The following is a 25,060-nucleotide window of genomic DNA, read 5'->3' as shown; positions in this document are numbered from 1 at the left end:
TTGGAATCTTGCTACTAGTGATGAGCAAAGGGGTCGGTTTTGCAGTCTCGGTCTTGGTTTTGCACCAAATGGAAGACCAAGACCCAGACTGGCAATGCAGGGACAAGACTAAAACCGCCAAGACCAACGTTTCGAGACGCGAAAAATACAAGACTGATTGGACGAGCTTTATAAGGATTGCCTTTTAGATCTTATTAAATATTTTTGAATTTAATAAGTTGATTAAATGCTGGATTAAAAGTGAATTATATATATATATATATATATTTTTTTTTTACTAAATTGCGGACGCAAATCGCTTCGTGGATAGCATTTCTGGAAAGAAGACAAGCAAAAGCAAATAAATTTTTAAATACTGGGAAACAATACAATTCAATGCCGCTATTGAATTCTGCTGTTTCTTCAAATTACTTCTTGATCTTTTAATTACCTACAGACGTCGGGTGAACGCCAACTAGCATGAAACCATCAATAACGGCCCTGCCCACCATTGGATTGTGCGTCCACTGCAATGTGGGACGCTTCTTAGCACGGGAGGATAGTCTCTTGTGACATCATTGGGATTAGTTGATTAAAGAGGCTGATGTAAAAATTCTGAGAAAATCATTCGATTCGCTTGTCGATAATGGACATATCCAAAATTCGTAGAATTTTCTCCAATGGTTTAATTATAATTTATGACCTTAAAAATTGCAAACAGTAAAGTATTTAACTGACAACGATATTGGGGGATGAGTACCGGAGAGTCAGTGTAGTTTTAGAAAAGAACCACGCCGCAGGTGCACCCAACCGAGGACATCTTCAGGGCCACTGAAAAGAGTATGCTAATCGCCTTAGTTCTGCTTCTTATTACTCTCGGGCATTCGATACGCCTAATCATGACGTTCTACTGTTGGTCTTAGAAAATGTTAAACTGGGGCATGATACTGTTACTTTTTTCGTGACTTTTTTAAGTGACGACGATCAAGGTGTATTAAATGAACAAGTTATTTCAGACCCGTTGTCGGTGAAGGGCAATCAGAGCTCCATTTTGGGCCTCGTCTTATTTTCCACATACTTCTCACATGTACATATATCTCAACCCGCCTTTTCACCAATCGGTCACGTATGGTCTGCCGGAGATGCTCAGATATTTATCTCATTTGCACGTATCTATCCTGATCTAACCTTCAAAGAATATATGGCATCTGAGAGCAGCCTTCATCGCGACCCTGGAAATTGTTGTGCCAAAGTGTTCGTTTAGGTAATTTTAATGTTAAAATTAATGGAATTCTTCGGTCTTTCCTACTGAGGTAAAGGATCTCGATCTACAGGTAGATTCATTCATTTCTTCAGTTTCATAAGTACGTGCCAGATTTTAGTAACCGTTTGCTAAACTTAACCTTTTGCTGGAGACTGTCGTCTTCGTTTTGAGTTGTTCCCACGGAAAGTGCAGTTTGGACAATTAAATTAATGGAAAACCCACAGAGAACAACGGGAAATAATTTACCGCACTCCCTACTGTAAAGTTAGGTCTTTGCGTCGTAATCGCATAAGTGCGACAAAGTAACTTTTTCCATCTCTCGAAATTTAACCCAATCCCCTACATTTTTTGAACATTCCTAGAAACCGTGATATTCTACAGGGCGCAACTCTTTAGTGTCTCTTTTAATAAAAGGAATTGCAACTTGGGGCAATTGAAATCAGAGGCGTACTGGACATCTACTGAATGATCGATAATTAACCACAACACGGTAGTATTTAGTAATTAGGTGACACATTCTGGATTTTCTGCTAGATATTGCACATCCTATTAGTGGTTTCTGTAAGTGATATGATTATTAACGTGAGTTAAGTGAAAACAGAATTGGAATACGCTGATATGTGCGTCATCCAAACAAAACCAAAAAATCACATTTTTGGATGATTGCTGGCTATCAACAAATAAAATGTGCATTTTGAAATTTTGCGAAGGCCGCATGTACTCTCTGCCTCCTGCAAATAAATAAATTCGCAACTTAAGGAAATCAAAGACTGGAGATTTACCTCGATGAGGCTCTTCACGGAAGGAGCTCAGATAGGTCACGACTGTAACTGCTCTCAACACTGGCCACCACGATCACCAGATTTAAATAAATGTGACTTTTGTTCTGGGAGACTTTAAAAGAATTTGTATAGTCGACGCCCCTTGAGAATTAGGAAGATTTAGGAAATTATAAAAATCGTGTTAAAATGTTGAAAGTAGTGGAACTTTCAGCGAATAGTGCATTTGTATGTAAGAAATGTTTTCTTACCGTCCCATCAAGGTTTACCCAATTAAATAAATCCATAAAAGATGTATTTTTTCAAAATTTGACTGTTCTACATTAAAATATTGCGAAAATAAAGCTTTTTGCATTAAAAAAATTAAAAATTTTTGCAGCCGGAGGTTGAATAAATAAAACGTGATTGGAAAACTCGACTGGTTTTAGGGGCATCTCCACAACCTGTTCATCGTGCTCCTTCTCCTTACAAGTCCCATTATCACCCAACTTCACGTGCATTGTCAAAATGAAATTAACCCGAAACAATAGGAAGAACAATATTGCGAAACCGTAATCCCATGATGTACATATTAGCATAGGAAGACACAATGGCGAAAACGCGCCCGTCTAAAGCACAAAGCCCCTAAAAACTCCTTCTCCAAATGAAGTTGCGGACCTAATAAAATAACAATATAAATTTTAAAACGGCACAAAGGACCCCTTTAACATATCAATGGCCGCCACACATATGTATCCTGTAAACGTCATTTTTAAATAGATTTCCACCCCTAAAACGGCATTAAAGGCATATCATAACACATTGTGCTACCACTGTTTATGTAGTGGGGAGCCTCATGTTTTATTCAAAACCATATTCAGATCATCTACGGCCCCGTATATGATGGACAAGTGACAGTCTACAGCTGCCGTTTCACGCTTATATGGAATTTCGAGTGTTTTTGTATGCACTCGGTGTTTTCTTCTACGTTCAGTTGGGTTGAAATGTATTTTTTAATTTTTTTCCACCGTGGATGCCTGGTTGGAATAACAGAGACAGACGGTTATTTCGGAGTGTTTGTTTGGGCCCTAATGAACCATTGTGCGGCAAATTAGTTTTATCTCGGATTGTCCAGCTGATGGTGAGTAAACGGAATTCAATTTGTCTTGATTACTGTTAATGGAATCGGGTTGAATTTTCTAGTTTGTTTTCGTTGAGATTTAACTCAATTTGATTTTTATTTAATGTGAATCACATACATAAAAATTACTTCCAATAAAAAAATGTTCCCTTGTTCTTGACTGGCTTGCCGAACGGAAAAAACGTTGCCCAGATGCAGGAAACCTGAGTGCCATTAACGTACAGGGTGTTGCTTTTACGAAACTCGGGCAGGGGCTCGCCCGTTGCAAATTTCCGAATATCTCAACATACATGTCGCCTGAAAATTATCGAAAATTGCGCAAAAAAAAACGAGAATCACGTTTAAAGACTTCTCCATGCCATGCGAGAAAGAGAGGGAAAGATATTTCCCAGGAAATATTCGAACATTAAATCGCTTGTAGTTGTTAAGAAATCTCTCGGGAAAATCCCTGGAAATTGAACGAAACCGATTTCCAGGGACTTTGAATCCATCAAAATCAGTCATTCAAAGCGAAAATTCATAATCGAAATCGTGGCAATATTTTCCCTTTATTTCAAACCCAGTACTTACATAATAAGGTCGTTAAGAAAAACATGGAGCACCGGCATTTCCCGGATCGATCCATTATAACTTGATATTTGCCAGTGTTTTCCCATTGGCGAGACAATGAAGCAAGCGATTGGCTGTTCCTTGGAGACGCCTTGCTGCAATTCCTATATTTAACGCCAATTTTTTGTCTCTCGCCCTTTTGTATCGCAGATAAAATCTGCCCTTTACCAGAACCAACAATGATAGCCGTTTCAACGAGGAATTTCAATATCCCATATTAGATATTCGATTTTTGATTTTCAGGTGCCGAATGGAAACTTCTAACCGAGGACGAGAAACGGCCCTTTATTGACGAAGCCAAGCGTCTTAGGGCGATGCACATGAAAGAGCATCCAGACTACAAGTATCGCCCTCGTAGGAAGCCGAAAACTCTAAGGAAGGAGGGTTATCCTTATTCCATACCATATCCGTCAGTGCCAATGGACGCCCTTAGGGCAGGTAAGCCCTCATCGATCTAAGCTAGTGAAAATTTTATCACTTATGGGGCATTTCATTGGGTGAAAGTATTACTACAATTGTTTCCTGCGTGCAGTAGCCCGCCCATTGTGTGAGGGTGTAGGGTTTTTGGAGGCTCTTAAGTTTTATGCCTCGTTAGATAAAAATGCTGATAAGAGCATTGAAAATAAGGTGGAATTTTTATGCGATTTAATTATTTTAAGTGAGAGATGGGCGGACTTCAACACGACAAAACATAAAACAGCGTTTTTGTTTGGAAAGCAATTTTCCATATTGAGTTTTTGTCGTTTCACCTAATTAATTATCTAAATGGGCAATAAGAATAATTATTCGCGAATGACGATTGTAATGGTTCACTAATGGTTGTGTGAAGTACCTTGGCGTTTATTTAGAGATGCATCAATGGGTATTCATATTGGTATGTTTACGGTACGGTCAATGTGGGTTAAAATTGTGGACTAACGCTGGCTTAGGTACCGCATCTTCTACCAATCTGTCTTTTATGATGATACTGCAGCGTTCTAATTAATAATTAATCGAACGAACTCCACGGGCGATGGAAGTGAATTTCATAATTGCGATAATCGAAATTTATATTTGAAGTAGATAATAATTTCCATTAAATTTCCAATTCGAAAACACTGCTCCAAAACTAATTCCAGATATAAAGCGACACAAAAACCCTTTTTATGTGAGGGTCTGTTTTTAATTCAGTCCCAAAATAGGATTTTAATATTATACGTACCCGCCTTTTGAGCCATTGTTGCCTCAGTTTTCACAATGCTTATATGATATGCTGCCATATGTGTAAAAGCTATGGAAATAAAATTGAAATAATCGGTTTTAAAAGCGAAATTTATTGAAAGCCGGATTCTATTATAACGAAAATTCTCTACGAGTTTTTTGATGGATTTTCGTTATTAATTTTGAAATTTAATAATTAAAGTCCATCAAAATTTTAAATGTGTATATCAATTCTCTTGAACCGATTTCAATGAGTTCGAAATCACGTAAATACCGAAGGGACTTTTGAGAATTTTCGAAAGAACATTTTGCATAAAATAGTGCCAGGATTGAGCTACCTGGTGTTTCGAGCGTAAACTGGATTCATCAACCTTAGTTTTGGAACTGTATAGGAATTTACCCGAATGAAGTTCCAAGTGTGACTTGAACGAGTGATCGAACGTCTACAGATTTTTAAAGTACATTTTAGAGATTTGAAAAAAAAAATGAAGATTTAAGCGAAGGAAAGAAATCCAAGAACCATAAGTAAAGATCTGATATTTAGCTGTTATAACTAGCGTGGCATTAGAGGCAATGCGAGGGAATTTTCCTTATTTCCTATGTCATTTTTGGACACAACACAAGAATGTGATCATTTATTGTTATTGTTGATACTGTTAATTGCAATTATTTGGTAATATTCGTAAATTTGAATATTACTCATTTGAGATAGTGCTTGAAAATGCGACATGTAAAGTGAGTCACCGTGCTCTGCGAGAGTTTGATGGGAAAAGGTGAGGCGGCCTGCTTAGAAGGATGGTTGAGCAAAGTCGATTTTAAAAAGCAAATATCGAGGATGTTTAATTTGTCCATCAGTAAATCTTAGATATACAGGGCGTCCCATTTAAGGCTGTGATTGAACGTTACTCGAAAGCGGTATGTTGCATAACAAAAATTCAAATCAAAGTTTTCCGGTAAATAGGGGGACATGTTATGAAGGTAGTCAATTTTAGCCAAAACGCCATTTTAAGGGCAATTTTTTTCCCAAACGGCAAACTCGTATTTTTTACAGATTCCTGTAGACCTCCAAAAAAATGAGCATCCCTTAATTGAACAATTTTTTTCTTAGGTGTTTTGCTGCAGTGTTATCCTTGATTATTGTCCAATCTTTGAAATAGTCGAAATAATTGCATTTTTTTTCTAAGAAAGTTTTGCAATGCATATTCTGTTCAAAATTCGTAAAAATCCTTCTACCAATTCAAAAAAAAAAAAAAATATTTCTATGAAAAAAAATTTGTTAAATTTCCTCTTGATAGAGTCTGCCTCATAACGGGATCTGCAGGAAATCGATATTCTTTTTCCGATAGTCAATCTAAGTGTTTTATGTGAAATTATTCAAAAATTATTATTTTCATTTGAAAATTCAATAATTGAAATGGGTCGCTGCACTTTGGATGAAAAATTTGAAATGAATTTTATTTATGGAGAGGCTTGAAGAAGTGTTAGTCGGGCAATAGAAATTTATGCTGAAAGATTTTTTGGACGAAAGAGCTCCCCATTGAACGACTTTCACTAGTGTCATTTAAAATTTCAAAGAACCGAAAATGTTTTCAACAAAAAACCGCAATCGCTTCCGAAGTGCAATACATGAAGGCCATCAAATAGCAGTTCTTGCAGCTGTTGCCTTCGATCTCCATATAAAAGTTGTCGTCAAATTGCTGCTGGTTCGGGAATATCAAAGACAAGTGTCCGAAGAATTTTGAAGATGAATAAATACTGTCCTCACCACATTTCTTTACGTCAGAAACTCCATAGAATTACCATTGAAAACCGAGTCTATATTTGTAATTGGCCAAGGCAGCAATTAAATCAAAATGCAAATTTCTTCTCCAACGTTTTGTATTCGGACGAATCCACATTCATTAGACCATGATGCAGTGAATCGCCATAATCTGCATTTTTGGAGTGCTGTAAACCCATACAGGCTTAGAGAAGTTGGACATCAAAGACCACGGTTGATGAATGTATTGTGCGGTATTATTGGGGAATCCTTAATTGGACCTTCCATCATTGAAGAAACTTGAATGGAGAAATGTACCACAATTCCTTGCGTCATAATCTTCCGGAATTGATAGAAAACGTTCTACTTTCAATTAGACGGGTGATGTGGTATTAGTATGACGGCCCATTTTTCTAGAATGTTTCGTGAATTTCTGGATGAAACGTATTCAGATCGATAGACCGGACAGGGCGGTCCAGCGAACTGGCCTCTTAGGTCGCCCGATCTGGCTTCGCCAGATTTTTTCCTTTGGGGTTCTTCAAAGAGCAAAGTTTTTGCAGAAGTACCAGCAACTGCAGTCGACACGAAAAGCAGCATTGAAAATGCGTGTCAAATTGATAAACGAGGAGTTATTCCGCAGAGTAAACAGGTCTTTTCGAATAAGAGTTGGGACGCGTTTGAAGCAGGAAGGACACTACTTTGGACATTTGCTCCCATAAGTTCCTCAGGTCAAGATTTTAAACTAATTTGCCAAATTAAAAAAAAAAAAATTCTATTTTTTATAGAAGTAGTTTTTTCTTGATTGAATGGAAGGACTGCTGTGAGTTTTGCACGGAATATTCGTAGCAAAACTATTTTAGAAAAAAAATCAATGTTTTGACTATCTCGAAAATCGGTCGAAAATCAAGAGCGGCTTTGCTGTAAGGTGTCTAAGGAAAAATTGTTTAAATGAAAGATATCCGTGTCGTGGAGGTCTAACGGGACCCGTAAAAGGAATGCAGGGTTGCCGTTCGAAAAAGAATGTTGCCCTCGAAATGACGTTTTGGCTATAACTCCCTGCTCTGACGACGTGTGTCCCTCTTCACCGGACAGCTTCCATTCGAAGCTCTTTTTCACGCGACGTGCCGTTGTTGAGCGACCTTAAATCGGCAGCTTCAAACGGGACACCCTGCATGCGTCGCGTCCAGAAACTCGGACGTCGCGACGGAAGGCGCGCCCCTGACACTCTAGTCGGATCCTTCATATGAGTCCTAGCGAAATGTTCCAGTCAAAGGTATATTGACATTGCTCTCCAAATTCCCTTACACTTTCATCGGATTTGCATTCTTCAGCGATTAGCTCAGCAATTTGCAAGCATGACACATCTCAACTAGGCATTTTTCTGCACTAAACCCTATCGATCTGACACCTCAATAATACCTCATTAATACAACTCGTTCATTAAAAGATCTCTCTTTTAAAAATCCATTAATATTCCCTCACAATTTTACAATTGTGGGTCCGATAAAGAGCCGGCCACATTTAACCGTCAATCAAGCATCATTTAATATTCATATTTGACATGTAAGATTGGTTACTTTAGTGATTTATAGCCCGAAAGGCAGCACAGTGAGGACAGAACATACGTGTAAACGTCGACGTAGAATGCTGAACATGTTCGGTTTTGAAATTTATGAATTATGGCCGCATTGTTTCACAGTTAATTGATGTCCGTTGGGTGCGAATGTATATAACGATTTGTCTTTGTCGTTGGTGCTTGTGCAAGCTATTACCAGGTAATAACTGCTCTCAAAACCAAGGAATTTGAAATTCAAATCCGGATGTGAACTGCCAAAGCATAGGTCAGATAATTGTTTCAGACGTGCACCAGGTGTTATTATTTCAAACGTGTTCAACGGAGCTTCCTCTTTTCGCACAAGAATACGAGAGGAGGATTTCGAATGAAAAGAGGGAATACAATCCCCGTATTGTTGGTTTTCAATCAATCTGCCATTCCAGCTTGATTTTTGTCTATTTTCTTATATCTGGTTCAGGTAGTCGAACGGATTCGATCTCATTGTTTGCAATGGGAAAAGGAAGGATAAAACTGACTCGGTAGTCGGCAAATATTGTTAATTCTTCTTTTGACTTCTTTCGAAAGTTTTATTCTCTCAGCTGCGCCAATTTTAAATTCGAACTAATTTATAATGAGACGGTCGACAGTGTACGTAACCAACAGTGGTTTCCTGGTGGCTTGAGCGACCTTTTAAGACAGGTGAGAATGCCTCTCGCATATTTATATTTCCTCGCAATTTTATTGTTACCGCGTTAACGATGGCAGATACATAATGGAGTATTGTAGGAGAATAAGGTTGTGTCACTTGTGGTGATTTCCAACAAGCCGTATTAACGCCCTAAACCGTCATTGCTCTTGATTATTTACGGCGGCCGCAGTCGCGTAATTTTGTAAACTCACTATTACCGTCTAATTGGGTAAATTAACGAAATGAGCGCAATTTTTCTTCTAATTGTTCCTAATTCGCCCGGGCTGTCAGCCCTGAACATTTCCAACAAACAAGAAATTAAACTTTCACCTGCACATTTCGAACATTCATTCATCGCTAAGCTTCATTAGACTGAGCATTCATCAAACGCCATATCAGTATCTGAAATTGCTTTTTCCTCGATTTTTTCGACTTCTATATCGATTTTCGTTTCCTACTCGCTTCAACTTCCTCCTTTGATTGCTCTCCGTTTTGTTTCGATTCACTCCTTTGACACATGTTTATTCTGTTTCAATTCTTCATGTTAATCAAATTCGTTTGAAATTTCATTATGGTTGTTGCGAATTATATCTGGTCATACCGATGATTAGTTAGTTGGGATTTCTTCAAAGGCTGTGTCGGTCACGTCAGGTAAACTTGGATTGACGGCGAAGGTAACGATGAAAATGTACTTTGAGTACAATTTAATCGTGTCAGTTCAGTTTCGGTTACTTCGGATCGCTGTCGATATTTCGATTTGCCTAATTGAAAAACTTACTTGAAAACCAACTGAAGCTCAGCATGGGAACCCCCACACAAATTTCGTTACTCGAATCGGTTTTAGAACATGCTCAATTTTCGTGAAAGCGTAGTAACTGTGATGTAGCAAATTCAAAAGAATTCCATTCTTCAGTCGAGAAAATATTACGTCTTGTGGGTGCATGAACTGGAGAATACTCGGTGTGACACATTAATAGTAAATTCAAGTATCCATATTTCTTAGGGTAAGATGACAATTATCTTACCGGGAAATTACCGCCAAAATCATTGACCTAAGCCAACAAGTCGTGTTGAATTTGTTCGAATGTTTTTTAATTCGGTTGTCAATTTCAATAATGACAGAATGAGTGACATATTTGGCGTAAATGACAGCAACAGTTGACGCTTAGATATATAAAATGATATTAACCGGTAATTTACCTGTCAAGCAAGTCAAATATATTTCCCGACCGGATATTTCGTAATCCCAGTTTTTCATATCTATCTGCATCTACATTTACGCCTATTTTCCCTACTTCTAGTGGTGTTTTTAGTGTCGTGACGATTTTCTAGCATGAATCCGAGTTTCCACGGATTATCTATATACGTTGCACTCGTGACACGCTTCAATCCAAAAATAATTTTTATCACACTTTCCTCCAATTATTAAACACTTCATCGTCAAAATCATGTTTCCTCAACGGATGTGTCACGGTCAATACAGTGATTGCCATGTATTCTACGCATAAAAATAACATTAGTTTGCTATGTTAACTATATACGAGAAAAGCTTTGTTAAGGAAATACGGGGCTGCTGAAGTATCATATTTTTTGCAGTTTATTTTTTATTGCTGAAAAGGTTTTTGAGTTGTTTAGCTTAAATTTTGACCATAAATTAACAGCATGATTACACGAATGTTCTTCACATTGTTCTCTGGCGGCGAGGAATTGGTTAGATGCAAATTATCCACAAAGATGGACAGACGCGCGCAGAACCGATTGTTTGGCCTCCTCTACCGACCGATCTAACACCTCTAGAGCTTTGCGTTTCGAGGTTTGTGAAAAAAAACGCATGCTCTGCTCTTATAAACTTTCAAAAAGAGCTCATAGGGCGAATCGAAAATTCCGCTTTTAGAACAACTACTGAAAATACGGGAGATGTCCGGTAGTCTAGGTGGCAATGTTCCAATTTGTGTGCGGCACGTAATGGGGATCATTTCAAACACTTTCTCTAATAACAATCATTCGATAATGATTTAAATTATCTTGTTATCGAATAAATTATCGTTGTATATATAAATCCTTGCTCCGTAGTAGTGTGTCAGAAATTGAAATGGCAGTAACGTAAAACTTGGCAGGGTTGTAGAAGTTTTAACTTGCACTAGTGTGTATATACGTACGTATATTCAAAGTTAAAAATTGCCACTTTTCAGTCGGTCGTTGTGAAGTTGTTCAAAGAATGGAATAAGAATTTCATTTCGATCGTGTTCTGTAGTTGATGTTCTCGAAAATGAATAATGCTCCCACTTTAACGAATAATCGCATCAAAACAGGTTAACTGGGTACCTTCAGAAAATTCGACCAACGATTATTCTTTGTTTGCTTGTTCTTGTTCAAACTTTCGCTGGATGTAGACTTCAACACCAGAAAAGATTATTTCGGCAACTGGACAGTTGTTGGCACTATGATACAACTATTGTAAGCTGGTTGTAGCACTCCTGAACATATTGGACACGATAAGCGTAAAGTTGCAAGTCATTCCGCAAAACTTTATGACATGTTGTAAATGAAACCTGAATTTGTTGACATAGGTGCGTAATGGACGTCGTGAGATTTTCATAAACTATCTCTTGTGCAGTTTGAATGACCTCCTGAGGACGTCCACCCTCACCGTGTTACGTAAAATGCTTTCTGTTTCGGTTTACACTCACGACGTTACAGAGCAACTCAAAGAGCACATCTACCCAAAGTCGAAATACAATGTAGTCCTGTAAAAGAACAAGCAGTTCTTACGTACCTACATTCTAAGTTTATAAATTTATATCTCGAGAACGGTTAGAGACACACTCCTACGGGTTAACGTTAGAATAGGGAAGTGTTAGTTCTGCAGAAGTACCAAATATACTGCGTGACAGAAAAGAGCGCACCCCGTAAAAATGGTTTTATTTAAATAATTTTTGGTATGCGTTTTTGTATATGGGAACGCAAGAAACGATTAAATTTTCAGTCATATTTATCAATGTATTTACGAGTTTTTTAGACTTTCTTCTATAAAAATTGCAATAAAATATCAACAATACGACTGCGAAATATCATTTATTGGTGTATAGTGTGCTAGGAAAGGGATTTTAGATCAATCGAATATGCCTACGTGCAGAATGCAGTGAAATGTTCATCAATCGAGCGAGTTTGATAGAGGTCTAATGTTGGGTCTACGAGAGGCGGGTCGCTCATTTAGGCAAATCGCTACTAGATTGAACCGTAGTGTAAACCCTACAGAGAGATGTCGTCAGGGGTTGTTCCAAGAAAAGCAAACAGGCGGAGGGAGGGGTACAGGGCGATGCCGAAGTACTACAGAACGCCAAGATCGCCGCCTTCGAATTATGGCTCTTAGAGATGGGTTCGTCTCGTCGATGACGCTGGCGAATCAGTAGTTTGTTGAGTATGGAAGACCCATTGGGATTCGAACCATTTATCGCCGGATAAGAAGTTTTGGACTGATTTCCTATCGTCCCAATCTTGTGTTACCCCACACCTTAAATCATCATCAAAATCTACTGCAGTGATGCAGAGAACGGATAAATTGGAATCTGAAATGGGATAATATCGTGTTCAATGACGAATCCAGATTTTCTTTAGGTACGCATGATTGCCGGACAAGAATAAGAAGAAGGGTGAAAGACGGGATCCTCAGTTTACAATTACAATCAGACCATTGGGGTAATGGTTTGGGGTGCTATTGCATATGGTAGCAGGTCACCTTTACTTCTCTTTAGAGGCAGTATGACAGCCCAAGAAGTCCTGGAACTTTATCTCGTGCTCTATCTGTGAACTCTTATCAATCCAGTTTTCCAGCAAGACAATGCACGACCACATGTAGCTAGAGCGACTATGGACTTCTTTCAATTAAACGCACTCAATTTGCTACCTTGGCCACCTTGCGTTTCAGACCCCTCACCCATTGAGCATGAATGGGATATTGTTCGTAGAAGGTTGCATAATTTACCCCATTCCCCAGAAACCCTAGTGGCGCTATGTCATGCTAGGCTGTTAGCTTAGAACGAGATCCCCCAGAGGGCATCAATCACCTCATTGAGCCATGCCGAGACGTGTACTGGAGTGTATGGGTGACCGCGGAGGACCGACAAATTAATAATTTTTTTTTTGGTGTTTAACAATTAAATTTATGCAATTTTTTAATGAAGTAATTGATTTCGGGTAGGAAACGCGCACATCAAAAATTATTTAAACAAAACCATTTTTACGGGGTGTTCTCTTTTCTGTGTCGCGCGGCATATTTAAGTAAACTTTGACGTAAACTGTTTACAAATTTAGTCGAAATGCAACATTTTTGGGTCATTTTTGAGAACTGGTATTTGGCCGTTCGCAAACACCGACAGGGCAACAGGAGTGCCATGCTCAAAAAATTAATAATGCGGAAAATGGAAGTTTGAAGATTGAGCGAATGTTGGTGTTTCGGCTCTTCTAAGAAATTGTTGATGTTTGTTTTTGTTATTGCTACTGTTGCGACAGAAGACAAAGATCGAAAAAAGCCATCTAGAAAGTAAACACACAATTGCGAGTGAGAAAAGAAACGTGGCCCTTCTTGCGTGTAGCTATGTATACTCTATAGAACCGGTAATTGCACTTATCCTAACCCACTTTGCGAATAATTATTGTGGCAGTACTTACATACTTTGTGAAGCTGAAATTTATTATCTAAAGGTATTTTTGTGGCAGTACTAATGAAAGACACTATTTTCTGAAGTGCGTACCGGGACTAAAAACAAACAGAACTCGGTTCTCATACAACGATGCCGGCGTGATGTAGTTGACACGCCGAAAGGCAGTACTTGTTAATAAAATGGATATTAATATTCATCAAAAATGACATTAATTAAACACCACGACAATTGATTGATTGTTTCTTGCAGGCGGCAGGATGATTTCTCAAATATTTGCTGAACAATTCTGTGTATTGAATCGCCCGTTACGTAAAGATTTTAATAATGATAAGTTCATAACCTTGTAACAGAAGCGTTTTAGAAAAAATCTTTCCTGCAGCTGTTTCTATGAGGAGATCTTAGCACATGTCTTCGATATCTTTATGGTTATGTGGGATTACGTCACTGAGGCTATTAAACGACCACTAACGCTCATTAGCGTTTCGTCAAATTAGGCAGTAAAAAACATTAGCGCCTCAGTGACACATTCTTTGTACCTATTGACACCTAGGGCATGTATGTAACTATCGGAGGAATTTCAAAAAATCTAATGCAACATTTCCACAATGGGCAACATATCATTTTAGCCCAGCAAGCCATAAACATAATCAGACAGGTACGTCGCAAAGCGTAAATCCTAACAAATCGCTCCGGTGTAAATCAGCCGCAAATGCGATCGACCAGATCGACACAAAAAAGAAACCGCTCCGGAATGATTCATATCAGAACCGGAGTGGTTCTTTCTCTCCTCATAAATATCTTCAGTGTCACGGAGCGAGGAGAAGATTCGGACACACCTGGACTGGCCTCTAAGTGAAGAAGTGTGAGTTCCTGCTGGTCAGCTTTCTGGGGGATCGGACCCTGGTAACCGCAGGAATGTTGTGGCGGTTGCAGATAAACACGGTGATTAATTATTATCGATTGCGATGCCAAAGACTCTTGGTTCTTCAATCCTCAAGTTTGGATTATACAGTAAAAAGAAAAAAAAGGGGCAGGTTTCTACTATTTCCCTTCAAGTTCTAAGGGGCAAAAGTTCCTTTTCTAGCTTAAAAATTACGTATTTAACGCTCTGCCATGCGTTTTTGTGACGCTTGCAAAATTGAAATTCAAATCAGAAAGCATGATACTTCTGATACACCGTCTGGTGATATCGTTTTGAGCGCAATTTAAACGTCGGAATATTGTTTCAGCACAATCTCCAAATATTCATCTCAGTTTTCATATTATTATTTTTCTTTTCAGGAATGGCATCGAGTATGGGTCAGTCCATGGCGTCATACTACAATCCATCGGCAGCTTACGGATCACTGAGCGCAGCTTCTATGGCAGCTGCAGCCGCAGCTGCCCAGCAGTCGGCAGCGGCAATGACCGCTAGTCTGACATCGCCTGGACAAGTAGGAAATTTAGCCATTATGAAAATTGCATTGCTCGACAATTTTACTAGGAGCCGTAAAAGTGATATCGATGTGTGAAAGTCAGTTTCACAGTTATGGAGGGGGTCTTTCGAAAACGATCATTTTCTAAAAGTAGCTATGCAGGACGCAACATGTCATCACGGAGACATTTCAGGGAGCGGTGCTCTCCACAATAATGAAAAAACGCTGACAGACGCGTACCATTTTCGACGTGCGGGGGGCAAAGTTCCATATTTTGTAAGGGGCATTTTCAAGAGTTTTTATAATATCGTTTTCGTTTTCATAAATTTGATTAAATGTTACGAATCGCTTCAGATTCTTGGTAACTGAACCGGACGATTATTTTTTTCCTCAGCTTACGCCTATAGATATTTTTGCAAATTTTGCGAAAACGGTGAAAGGACGAAAATACTGCGAGAGACGAAAACGCTAAAGATTTGAAAGGGGAATTTAAATCTGGTATCACAAGTCGTTCAGCGTGTTCCAAAAAAAAAAGAAACAAAACGTAAACCAGCACATGACCCAAACAAACATAACACCCTGTGTGTGGCTACTGACAATTTTGACATCTTCTAGTAAAGGGTTTTAAAGAAAATAAGTGTTCGAGTATCAAAACATTTACTTAAAGCATCCCTGAGGATGACTTGACATACACGAAACGATTTGACATTTTGCCACTCCCGTATATCCAAAACGGCGCGTTTTTGATTGTGGATTTGTTAGCGTTTTTTCTATTATTTGCAGAGTACTGTCGGTTCCTGAAATGTCTCCATGCTAATTTGTGTCGTCCTGTATATCCGATTGTTTATTTTCCAAAGAAAGCAAAAATCAGAATTTCAAGCCACGTTTTTACATAGAGTTTAATGGTAAAATTTTATTTTTTGAAAAATTACTTCTGAAAGGTTCACTTAAAAAGTACCTTCTCCCTCAGACGACGTTTCAGTAGAAATTCAAAATTTCGAACAGGATAAGTTTTAGGCATTTAAAAATGCATTTTTTCTGAAACACCTCTTAGCTTTCAAACGGTAAACCATCTAAAGGTGCGATTTCCTCCGTTAAGTTTGTTATAAAAATTGAGTCCCAGAAACCAATATCAGTTTCCTTTTGTGGCTCCTAGAAATAGGGCTCTCTTAGGCCCATCCAACACAGGTGTACCTATGTGCAAGGTTGATTTGAGGCAATTTAAACATCTGCACAATTATTACATAATGTTCCGTACCAAAGACCTTGACGGAAATAATGCATTATTACCTCTCATGTGTATGTGTCTTTGACTAAACCTCGACTTTTTGAATGGAGCTTCCTCGATTCATTGCCCATCACATTTCGTTTCTCCAATGATATTCACATTTCTGAGCATCAGTAGTGACTGCTCCATCATGAATAATACATCCATTCGAAAAACCTTTTAATAGTACATTTAATGGACACCTTAACACCTGGCCGGTTTTAATTTCGCTTTCCTTAATGACCAGCCATGACCAGTCACCGTCGTGACTTGGCATTTCGCCCAAACTAAAAACCGAAGGCAGCGTGTGCCAATTCTCACACTCGATTAGGCACAGTAAAGATTGCAAAACACTACCCTCGAAATGAGTGTGTTTTTTTTCGGTGAATCCCTGCGAAAAGATCTTTTTGAGGCGAAAAGGGTGGAGGGACATCAATTTTGGTGGCAGCCAGGCTTAAAACCGGCGGAAGGACAGGGTTAATTCTGCCCAGTCATCTTACGAAATTGCTTTAAAACTAGGGATCATGATAATGGGATCTTTTCATACTGTCTAGAAGTTTAAATCTCGTTGTCCTCTTTAATATTCATGGTTACATCTGAATAATGTTGGCAGGCTCCTTTTGTTTAGTGCTTTGTATGCACGCTAGGTATGTTTCACTCTAAACTCTGCGTGGAGCAATTAGATTATGTGATTAGTTAGTTGCGTGAATAAGAGAGGGGCCATTTAACCCGACTTTCGCCAAAAAGTACAGTCCTTCATGTCTGCAGAGAAAAATTAACGGTTTTCGTACTGGAATTGAACAAACGCGCAACGGAACGGACAGTTTCCGCCAACAGTCGTTTCCACCAACAGTCGTTTCCACCAACAGTATTATAAGAAAAAATCGGCATGAATTTCGTTGATTGCGGGGTTAGTGAGGCAGTGGACGTTGATAATCGGACTGACGCCCTGCCGGCTTCTCACAAAGGTGAAAGGACTCCGAGCTCTTGTAGGGGGGTGGCCTGGAAGCAGCTGAAACTTTGCATCAAATTGAGCGTTCTTCGACAGTTTCCTTCTGTCCGGAGGACCGTTCCGCGAAGTTCAAATTTCCTGATACTGCCGGGTTGACAAAAATCCGATTGAGTCAATTGCCACTTTCTGAATGAGCGAATAATAATTGAGCGACTCTAGTGTCGTTCAAATCCGAAACGTGCATCTGTAACGAGAAATAAAAAACACCATACTGGACGAAAACAAGCAGCCCAACAAGTGGACACAATTAGCACTTCAAGCTGAAATATGCTTAAATTATTAGCCGCAAATGACATTTTTTTGTTGGGCAGTTGTTTTCCTGTTTGCTCTATGCGTATGGAAAAAGTGCTAACAAGCAAATCACAATAGTGACTGTTTGTAAGATCTTTATCCTCGATTTTTAGCACCGGCGTATCCGTAACATGAAAAATGGTTTGTTTGCTAAATAACCGGCAGCAAACCTCGGCGAGGTGCAAGAAACTGTGTTTCTTCAACGGCAGCGATACTCCTATAGTTTTTCCCTTGGTAGGTCAATTATAATATATCAAGGGATTTAAGAAGGCAGGCACTTGAGGCCCGGTAATCCCGATTGTCCACTTCACATCCGGTAAAAGTCACATTGTCGAATTGAGAATAGCAATAACCGCGCTGCCAGACACCTTTTGTCGTTAACGACATCAACCCAAACAACTTTTGAAAAATAATGCATGCAAGAGGGCCATTTTTTATGGTATTAACACCCAATTTATAGGCCTTCCTATTATAACTTAGCGGTAATAAGTGAGTTGTCAAATGCACGCTGGGCATCGTTTCATATTTATATTCAAATGTTGGCTCCCCGTAATCCGACCGATAATAAATTTATTGTCACCGATCTAATTAATTTGTAATGTTGATAAATAAAGTGGATATTTTATTGTGCACAGAATGGTTAAGAGCAGTCTGGGGAATTTAGACGCTTAATTAAAATTTTAGTCGCTTCGGAACGGAAACGAATTCGATTCGGGCATCTCTGGAAGAAAATAGAAAAAAATCTGGCGATTCGCCTCGTTTTCACCGACAAAAAACCGCCGGTGAAATCCCTCGTCGAAATCGCCGCAAGGCAAGTTCGAAGGGGGCACTAGACGCCCCGAACACGGCTACCTCAAAAACCAAAAGTATGTCGGTGCCGATCTGCGAGGCTCATCCAGATGATTCATTGTGGCCACCTTTAATGCGATCGTTCCGCCAGTTCCCGAGATATCCGAGTTCAAACTGTCAAATCGGCAAAAGTCAGATGTCACTGCCCCTTTCGACAATTTTAGTGCAGTTCACCGATGTGAATCCTGCAATCGAACCAGGCAGCGGCACTTAGAGAATTCCCGTTGTTTTGGGCATTTTTTTCAAAATCACCACGGAAAGAGCAGCCGGCTAATTCTTTGAGGCGATTCCTCCGTCGGTTCCCGAGACACTGACGCTCGATGTTATCATGGGCTTGCTCCTCCACCGATCCGAATACCATGTGATGAGCTCAAGGCACGATAAGTCCAATAGTTTATCTCCAAACTAGTGGAAAATCGCCGTCGTGTTTGATGGGTTTTCCGCGAGTGCGGAAATAATCGTTAAAAACGCAGGGATTGCCTCACGCCGAAAGTCGGTTAATTAAAAGGCAGGATCAAGACGGCATTCCGTGCAAAAACACCCCTTAAAGGTTCCCGAAACAACTCTTTATTTCATCGCCCCAACGTAAACAATATCTCAGTAAGCGTCTTTAACACCCTCCATCCTAAACACACAGAAGACACATAACGTTATGCGTAACGCATGGCATTTATCTCGTCCATTAAGGCCCATTGTACAGGATGATATATCGTCAGCAAGGTGCTGCTCCTAACCCGACTACAAAGCCGTGTAACATATAACACCGGTTCTTTGTGCCGTAATGGTGGACGATGCGTGGAATTTTCTGTCACGCAGTTTCTTTTCAGCTTTCTGGCCTCGCCGGGATTTCGTGTGTCTTCCTCATAAATCAACCCTTTTTCGGAAGAAATTCCTGCTTCAGCTTGTTATTATTACAGCTCGGATAATTCTGCATTCTGTACTTAAAAATGTCTCTCGATTGTTGCAGGTGGTAAGCTCGATGGACGCCATGAAGTACTCCATGGAGGCAGACAAATATAGGTCCCCCTACATGCCTCCCTCTACCTTAGCCATGTCCATGTATTCCGATCCGAAGTACATGGACAGCAACTCCAAGGCCTATCTGGAAAGAGGTTATTTGGACTCTACATCTGTGTTTACCAAAGCGTACTTCGAAACCTCAAAAATGTACATGGACGGCAAGTACAGCAGCGACAGCCCTAGAACGTACCCAGGCCTGGATATAGGTAAAATGTACGACACTGGCATGGGGGCCAACGGAGGATTAAACCAACAGCAGCAGCAACATCTTCCCAGCAATAGCATTGGCTCGCCAAGAAGTGAATCTCCTCCAGAGAGCAAAGTGAATAATCAGGAAAGATTAGATGCGGCCAGTTCTTCTAGTTCCACCACCACATCATCGGCAGGAGCGTCCCCGGGGGCGATCCCCAGCTACTATCCAGGAAGTGCCATGCAACAGGGCAATTCGGTACCTCCAGGAATTTTGCCTATGACGCAGTACGCCAGTCAGTACCCATCGCAGACTCCTGGTAGTGAGTTTAGAAGGCCGCTGACCGTGATCTTTTGACCAGAAAATATGTGAATGTGATTAGTGATATCGTTTAGGTGCATACTAGTGATAGGGATGGAGAGTAGACCTGTGGAAATTGTTTTTGGGGGTATGACTCTGACATCAATGATGATTATTTCTGGATTTTGTTATTTTGTTCAACGTAGAATCAAACATTAATTTCCTCGATATTTTTTTGGTTTTTAAATTTATTCCAGTGAGTATTCCAGCGTGGATGTCTTACCCTAGAATGATAGTAAGTACCTGGTAGATGCATAATAACGCAATTTCGTATAACTCTGAAAAATCACATGGGATTAGCTTAGTTTCCTATATTTTTTCTTCTCGTTTCGTTCGAATTGATGGAATGTGATTATTTCATGGTTGGGAGTATAAACATGTGCTCAGAGTGTATAATTATTGCCACTTTGGTTCTGAAAATTATCAAATTTTCTTTTCATTTACCTATTGAGTTTTCTAGACTTAAGCTACATGCTTCCTCTTGGTTTGTTTCAGCGGTATCATATAGACTGTGTAGATATCACTATTTATAGTGTGTACAAAATATTATTTAATATATCGCGTACGTGACAAGTGTATCAAATAGTCTCTAAAAATAAGACTTTTGATTTGTTATTGAAGAAGAAATATATTTTTTTTTTGTTAAAAGCTCAAGGGTCAGTTACAGCAGAATCAGTTTTTTTTTGCGGGCACGGGGTGTCGATAAAAAATTCGAAATCTGTATTGTGGTATTTGACCTGATCGCAATATCCGGATGGCAAATCGGCCTCGTTTTTCCGACACTCTGTATAAAATATCAACGTGTAATTTAAAGTCCCCTTTCTATTCTTAAGATTATAAAAAATGTTAGAAACTCTATTTATTTGTAGTTATTCAGACCGGTCATTTGACTAGATTTTACTATTGTTTCTATATCCAGAGATTATAATTTTTGTTCCTATTTTTGCTAGATAGTAATGTAACATAAACAGAAAGTAATGTGAATTAAGTATACCTACCTACTTAAATCTCTTGCAAATCTTGTTATTATCATTCATTACCTAATAGTAGCCGTAGGCATATTAATGTAAACATACACATTACGTTATTGTATAGAGAAACAAAATGGTTATTAATAACAGTAATAGAGCCTCTTGTGAACTAAAGTTTTCAGATTTATTTCAGTTTAACCAATTAGTCTTTAGAAAGCCAACAAGGTCGTTTTCTTCCTCCGATTATGAGTGAAATTCACGCATGTTGGTCGTTTCACTTTTCCAAGTGATGACGGATCATCTGATAAGTACTTCATTAACTCCATACGTCAATCTTCCGAAAAACCTTTCTCTTCTGGAAAGCTGTGTCTATTAGTACTTCGTATTCTCGTTGATACCTCAAACATTAGCCTCTGTAGGATCCTAGTGTTCTAGTAAGTAAGAAATGCATTGGGGCAAATCTCGAACCCCCCAAAGTAACAATTTAAATTCCAATCGGCCTCGCACCTGTTTCTTCAAAGCAGCAGATCCCCGTACGAAAATTAGTTTTATTACGGGTTTACCGGAAACCAATTGCACTTCAAGGGCCAGAAGATTTATTACAAAGTTTCATAGTACACCTTAGAACTGAACTATAAAACTATTAACTATTTGATTCACTCTCGGGTCTGGAAGCTGGAAGTTGCTCTAAACGCACTGTTCCAGTTAGACGTTCATCGATTGGCGATTGTTAGATTTCAAAAGGTAATTCCGACCTGCAACTTTTCCTCCTTCAGGCCCTACTTTCTGTTTGGTGTTTCTTCGATGGTGTTTTGAGCAGAAAAAAAAATTCGAAAAAGGCATCAGATGTGAGCAAGACGACATATCTTTCATCTATAAAATTCTATTTTTCTATCCAGACTTGACTCTGCGCCCGACGTCCACGACAATGGTCTAGAATGGGAAATTCCGAAGTTTTTAAGTTGCTGTTTATCGCTTTAATCGACAGATTCGAATACCATATTTACTACCGAGTAAATTGGTCGGGGCATCGATAAAAACACGTTTTTTATCGCGGTATAAAATCTGATTGCATTCAGTGTTTTCAAGGTAATATGACCATTTCGGTTGTTTTCCAGCATCAACTACATCCACCAACATCAAAAATATATTCCGAAATTTTACATTTCGGGTCTTTAATCGATCAAAAAATTGATTGTTGTTTGATTTGAGCGGCGATAGAAAATTTCCGAAATTATTTTAACTTTTTGCGAAATTGAATAGCGGAAATTTCCTCTGCCCTTCCAGGAATTAAGGTTTGTTTGCATGAGGGTGAAATTCGCAAAATTTTAGCTTATGCAAAAGATGTCATAACATATTTGTTATCTGCGTTGGTCCTACAGTTCCAATCCGCAATTTTTATATTGTTGATAATCTCTCTAATCAACTAATATTTTTCTTCCCTGCATTTTTGTCTCTCCTCTAGTGCTAATGTCTGGCGAACCTGACCAAATATGTTGACAGAATCAAACGTTTTCATTAGCTTCAACTTAAGCGAATCCATCAAGCATAAATAATGTTCATAAAATTCATTTAAAAATTTGAATATTATATATTTTTAAGTGATTTATGTTAGCTTTAAGTAACTAAAGTTGCGAAATGACTTTTTGTTTCAATAGCAAAATTTGTACTTTAATAAGCAGCGAATCATTAGGATGCTCGACTCGATATCAAAATTTAATGGTTTGCTTCAACTTTAGTTCATTTAAAAGGAGAATATATAATACATGTTTAAATTATTTACGATGGACTTATGTAATTCAATTTTTTTTGTGTAAATTTAACATGTAATTTCTGAGGCAAATACATTCTTCCACATCACTGAGAGCCTTCTTCATGAAATGATACGTTGATTTCAGGAAACAGAAATTCCCCCTTCAGCACGAGAAAGCTGCTCTATCGGAGTGTCTACTGTGTGGAAGGTAATCGTCCATTCTCAAGCTTCTTCCCGAATCTCCGCCCTAATCCCGTCGAGGAGCAACATGGACGAGCTGTTGATTTTTTTCTTCTACGTGTCCATCTCGCTTTTTTGTATAATGAAAAGTCACTCTCGACAAAGTCGAAAAACACGCCCTTCGTTCCATGAACTGAAAGCAGGTAATCACTGGATGTCTTTCAAGGCTCACACTTCGGCCTACGTCCATCACTTCTTCCACGGTTTACCTTTTTGACCATAATACGATTTTCCCGTTTTTCTTTTCTTTGTTACTATGCATTAGAATGTGAAGGTGTGCATTCGTCCAAAGTACTTCAGATTGAGGTTTCCCCTTCTCTGATTCACCTAAGGGGGTCACTGTCACTTTCTTTTCCAATTCATACTTTTAGCTCAGCTCCAACCTGACTTCCTTTCGGTGTTCTTATTCGAATCTGATTGAAAAAAGAATGATAAATCCACATTGTATTTACATTTCTGCTTATAAGGCATTTTAATTATAATTACAGTTCTGTCTTTTTCAACACTTACTTCATTCATTCACAAGTCCAAACTAAGTCTTCTGTTTTTAATCAGATAATAGTTGGTTTCGGGTAATTACAGGGTTTGAAAATAATCAGGTGTCAGAAAGGATAATGGTTGGGTGTTTTAAAGCTGCTTAGCTCTTTCAGGAATTTCTTAATAATGATGACTCGGTCCGATTACTGGTATGATTATCTTGTTAATGTTGATGGGCTCCTGGTCTTAAAGCTACATTGTACTGCATTTTAGATCATTTAAACACTACTTTCAAATCGACCATTCATAGTGGTCGAATACAGACGAATTCCTCCTTCGTATGACAAGTGATAACCTAATAACCCAATTATCTTGTCATCTTATCGATTTTCGAGACGACAATAGGCGTCCTCCCTCTTGGTCTATTGGCAAACAGAAACTCAACGTTGTTTAGACAACCAGAAAACGACATAAGGGGCGATAATTCCATAAGAAGTTGGCTGTTGAAAAGAATCTGGGGGTGAAATCGAACGCTGATCGAAATAACGAGGAAAATTACATGGGGCAGGCTTCAAATTTCGATGTTATTGTGCAATTAAAAGGCCAAGGAAAAGGAGAATTTTCAACGCAGTAACGATGACTTTAAAGATATTATCACTCTTTACCTTTTAGTCTCGGTGAAAAAAGCGTCTTTGTTTTTCGCTGTAATACGCGCCCTTGAAAAGCTTTTTGAGTCGGAGAGCAAGAAATTCTGTAGTATAGGTAGGAGCAAGCTACAGGACCTTCTATAAAATTATTTATGATCATCTATAATTCTAAGAAGAAAGCTACCCTTGGCACTAAAATTTACTGCCAAATTGAGGTTGTAAAATTTTTATTTGTCCCACAATAAAAACGTCCATTGGTGATTTTAGAGTAGTAAAATACTTCGCTGATTATGACGTTACTATGTTGGAATTGTATGGTTATAAAGCCCACGTGCTTTACTGTAATAGCCCTCAGTGCATAATGGGTACTTGGAGTCCGCTGTAAAAAAAAAAAAAAACAGGAGCAATGTGGGTTCCAACTGATACATTATTTTCATAAAGATTTTACTAAGCGAAGTTAGTTTTTATATTATCTATAAAGTAAATTCTTTACGAGGCAAATCTGGAATGTTTCATGGACGCAGAGAGTAGATCCTGCAGTCTTATTTGGTGGATAACGGGTTGCAAATGTTGATCAGAACGGCTACGAGGACAGACTTTACATCAGAAAGCGCAGACAACTTCCACATGAACATTGGTAGGCAAATGTTTACTTACCGAGATGTAGGGAAACATGCATGCACATAAGTCACGTGTCTCGGTTGATGCCGAAAGTCGTTAGAGTTGTAGTTCTTGAGGCGCATAAAAATTTCGAAAAGTAGCCAAGGACGTGACTCGAAAATCAGCATCACTCTGTAAATTTTGACCATCAGTCGCGAAGGCGATATCATTTATACCTTTAACTGTAATTATAATCGCCCCGAATGTGCAGTAATCGTCTGATTAATTACGAACAGAAGGCAAACGTCGAGATCCCTTTTTCAAATTTCCACACCCTATGCGTCGCTATAG

General features: G+C 38.9%; 1 protein-coding gene across 1 annotated transcript in view; it reads left to right on the top strand.

Moving 5' to 3' along the window:
• LOC136343964 (transcription factor Sox-3-like) overlaps positions 1–21,166 on the top strand; it is a 30,334-nt gene extending 9,168 nt beyond the window's left edge. The window contains exons 3-5 of the mRNA XM_066290986.1: positions 3,995–4,189; positions 14,899–15,050; positions 19,419–21,166. Coding sequence (XP_066147083.1) covers positions 3,995–4,189; positions 14,899–15,050; positions 19,419–20,018 — 947 coding nt within the window. The 3' untranslated portion in view covers positions 20,019–21,166. The remainder of the gene's footprint in view (positions 1–3,994; positions 4,190–14,898; positions 15,051–19,418) is intronic.
• Positions 21,167–25,060: the final 3,894 nt, after the last annotated feature.

This window comes from Euwallacea fornicatus, chromosome 16 (genome assembly GCF_040115645.1).
Source record: "Euwallacea fornicatus isolate EFF26 chromosome 16, ASM4011564v1, whole genome shotgun sequence".
NCBI classification, from domain to species: Eukaryota; Metazoa; Arthropoda; class Insecta; order Coleoptera; family Curculionidae; genus Euwallacea; species Euwallacea fornicatus.
The sequence above is the reverse complement of the archived record's forward strand: the minus strand, read 5'-3'. Positions and strand labels throughout refer to the sequence as shown.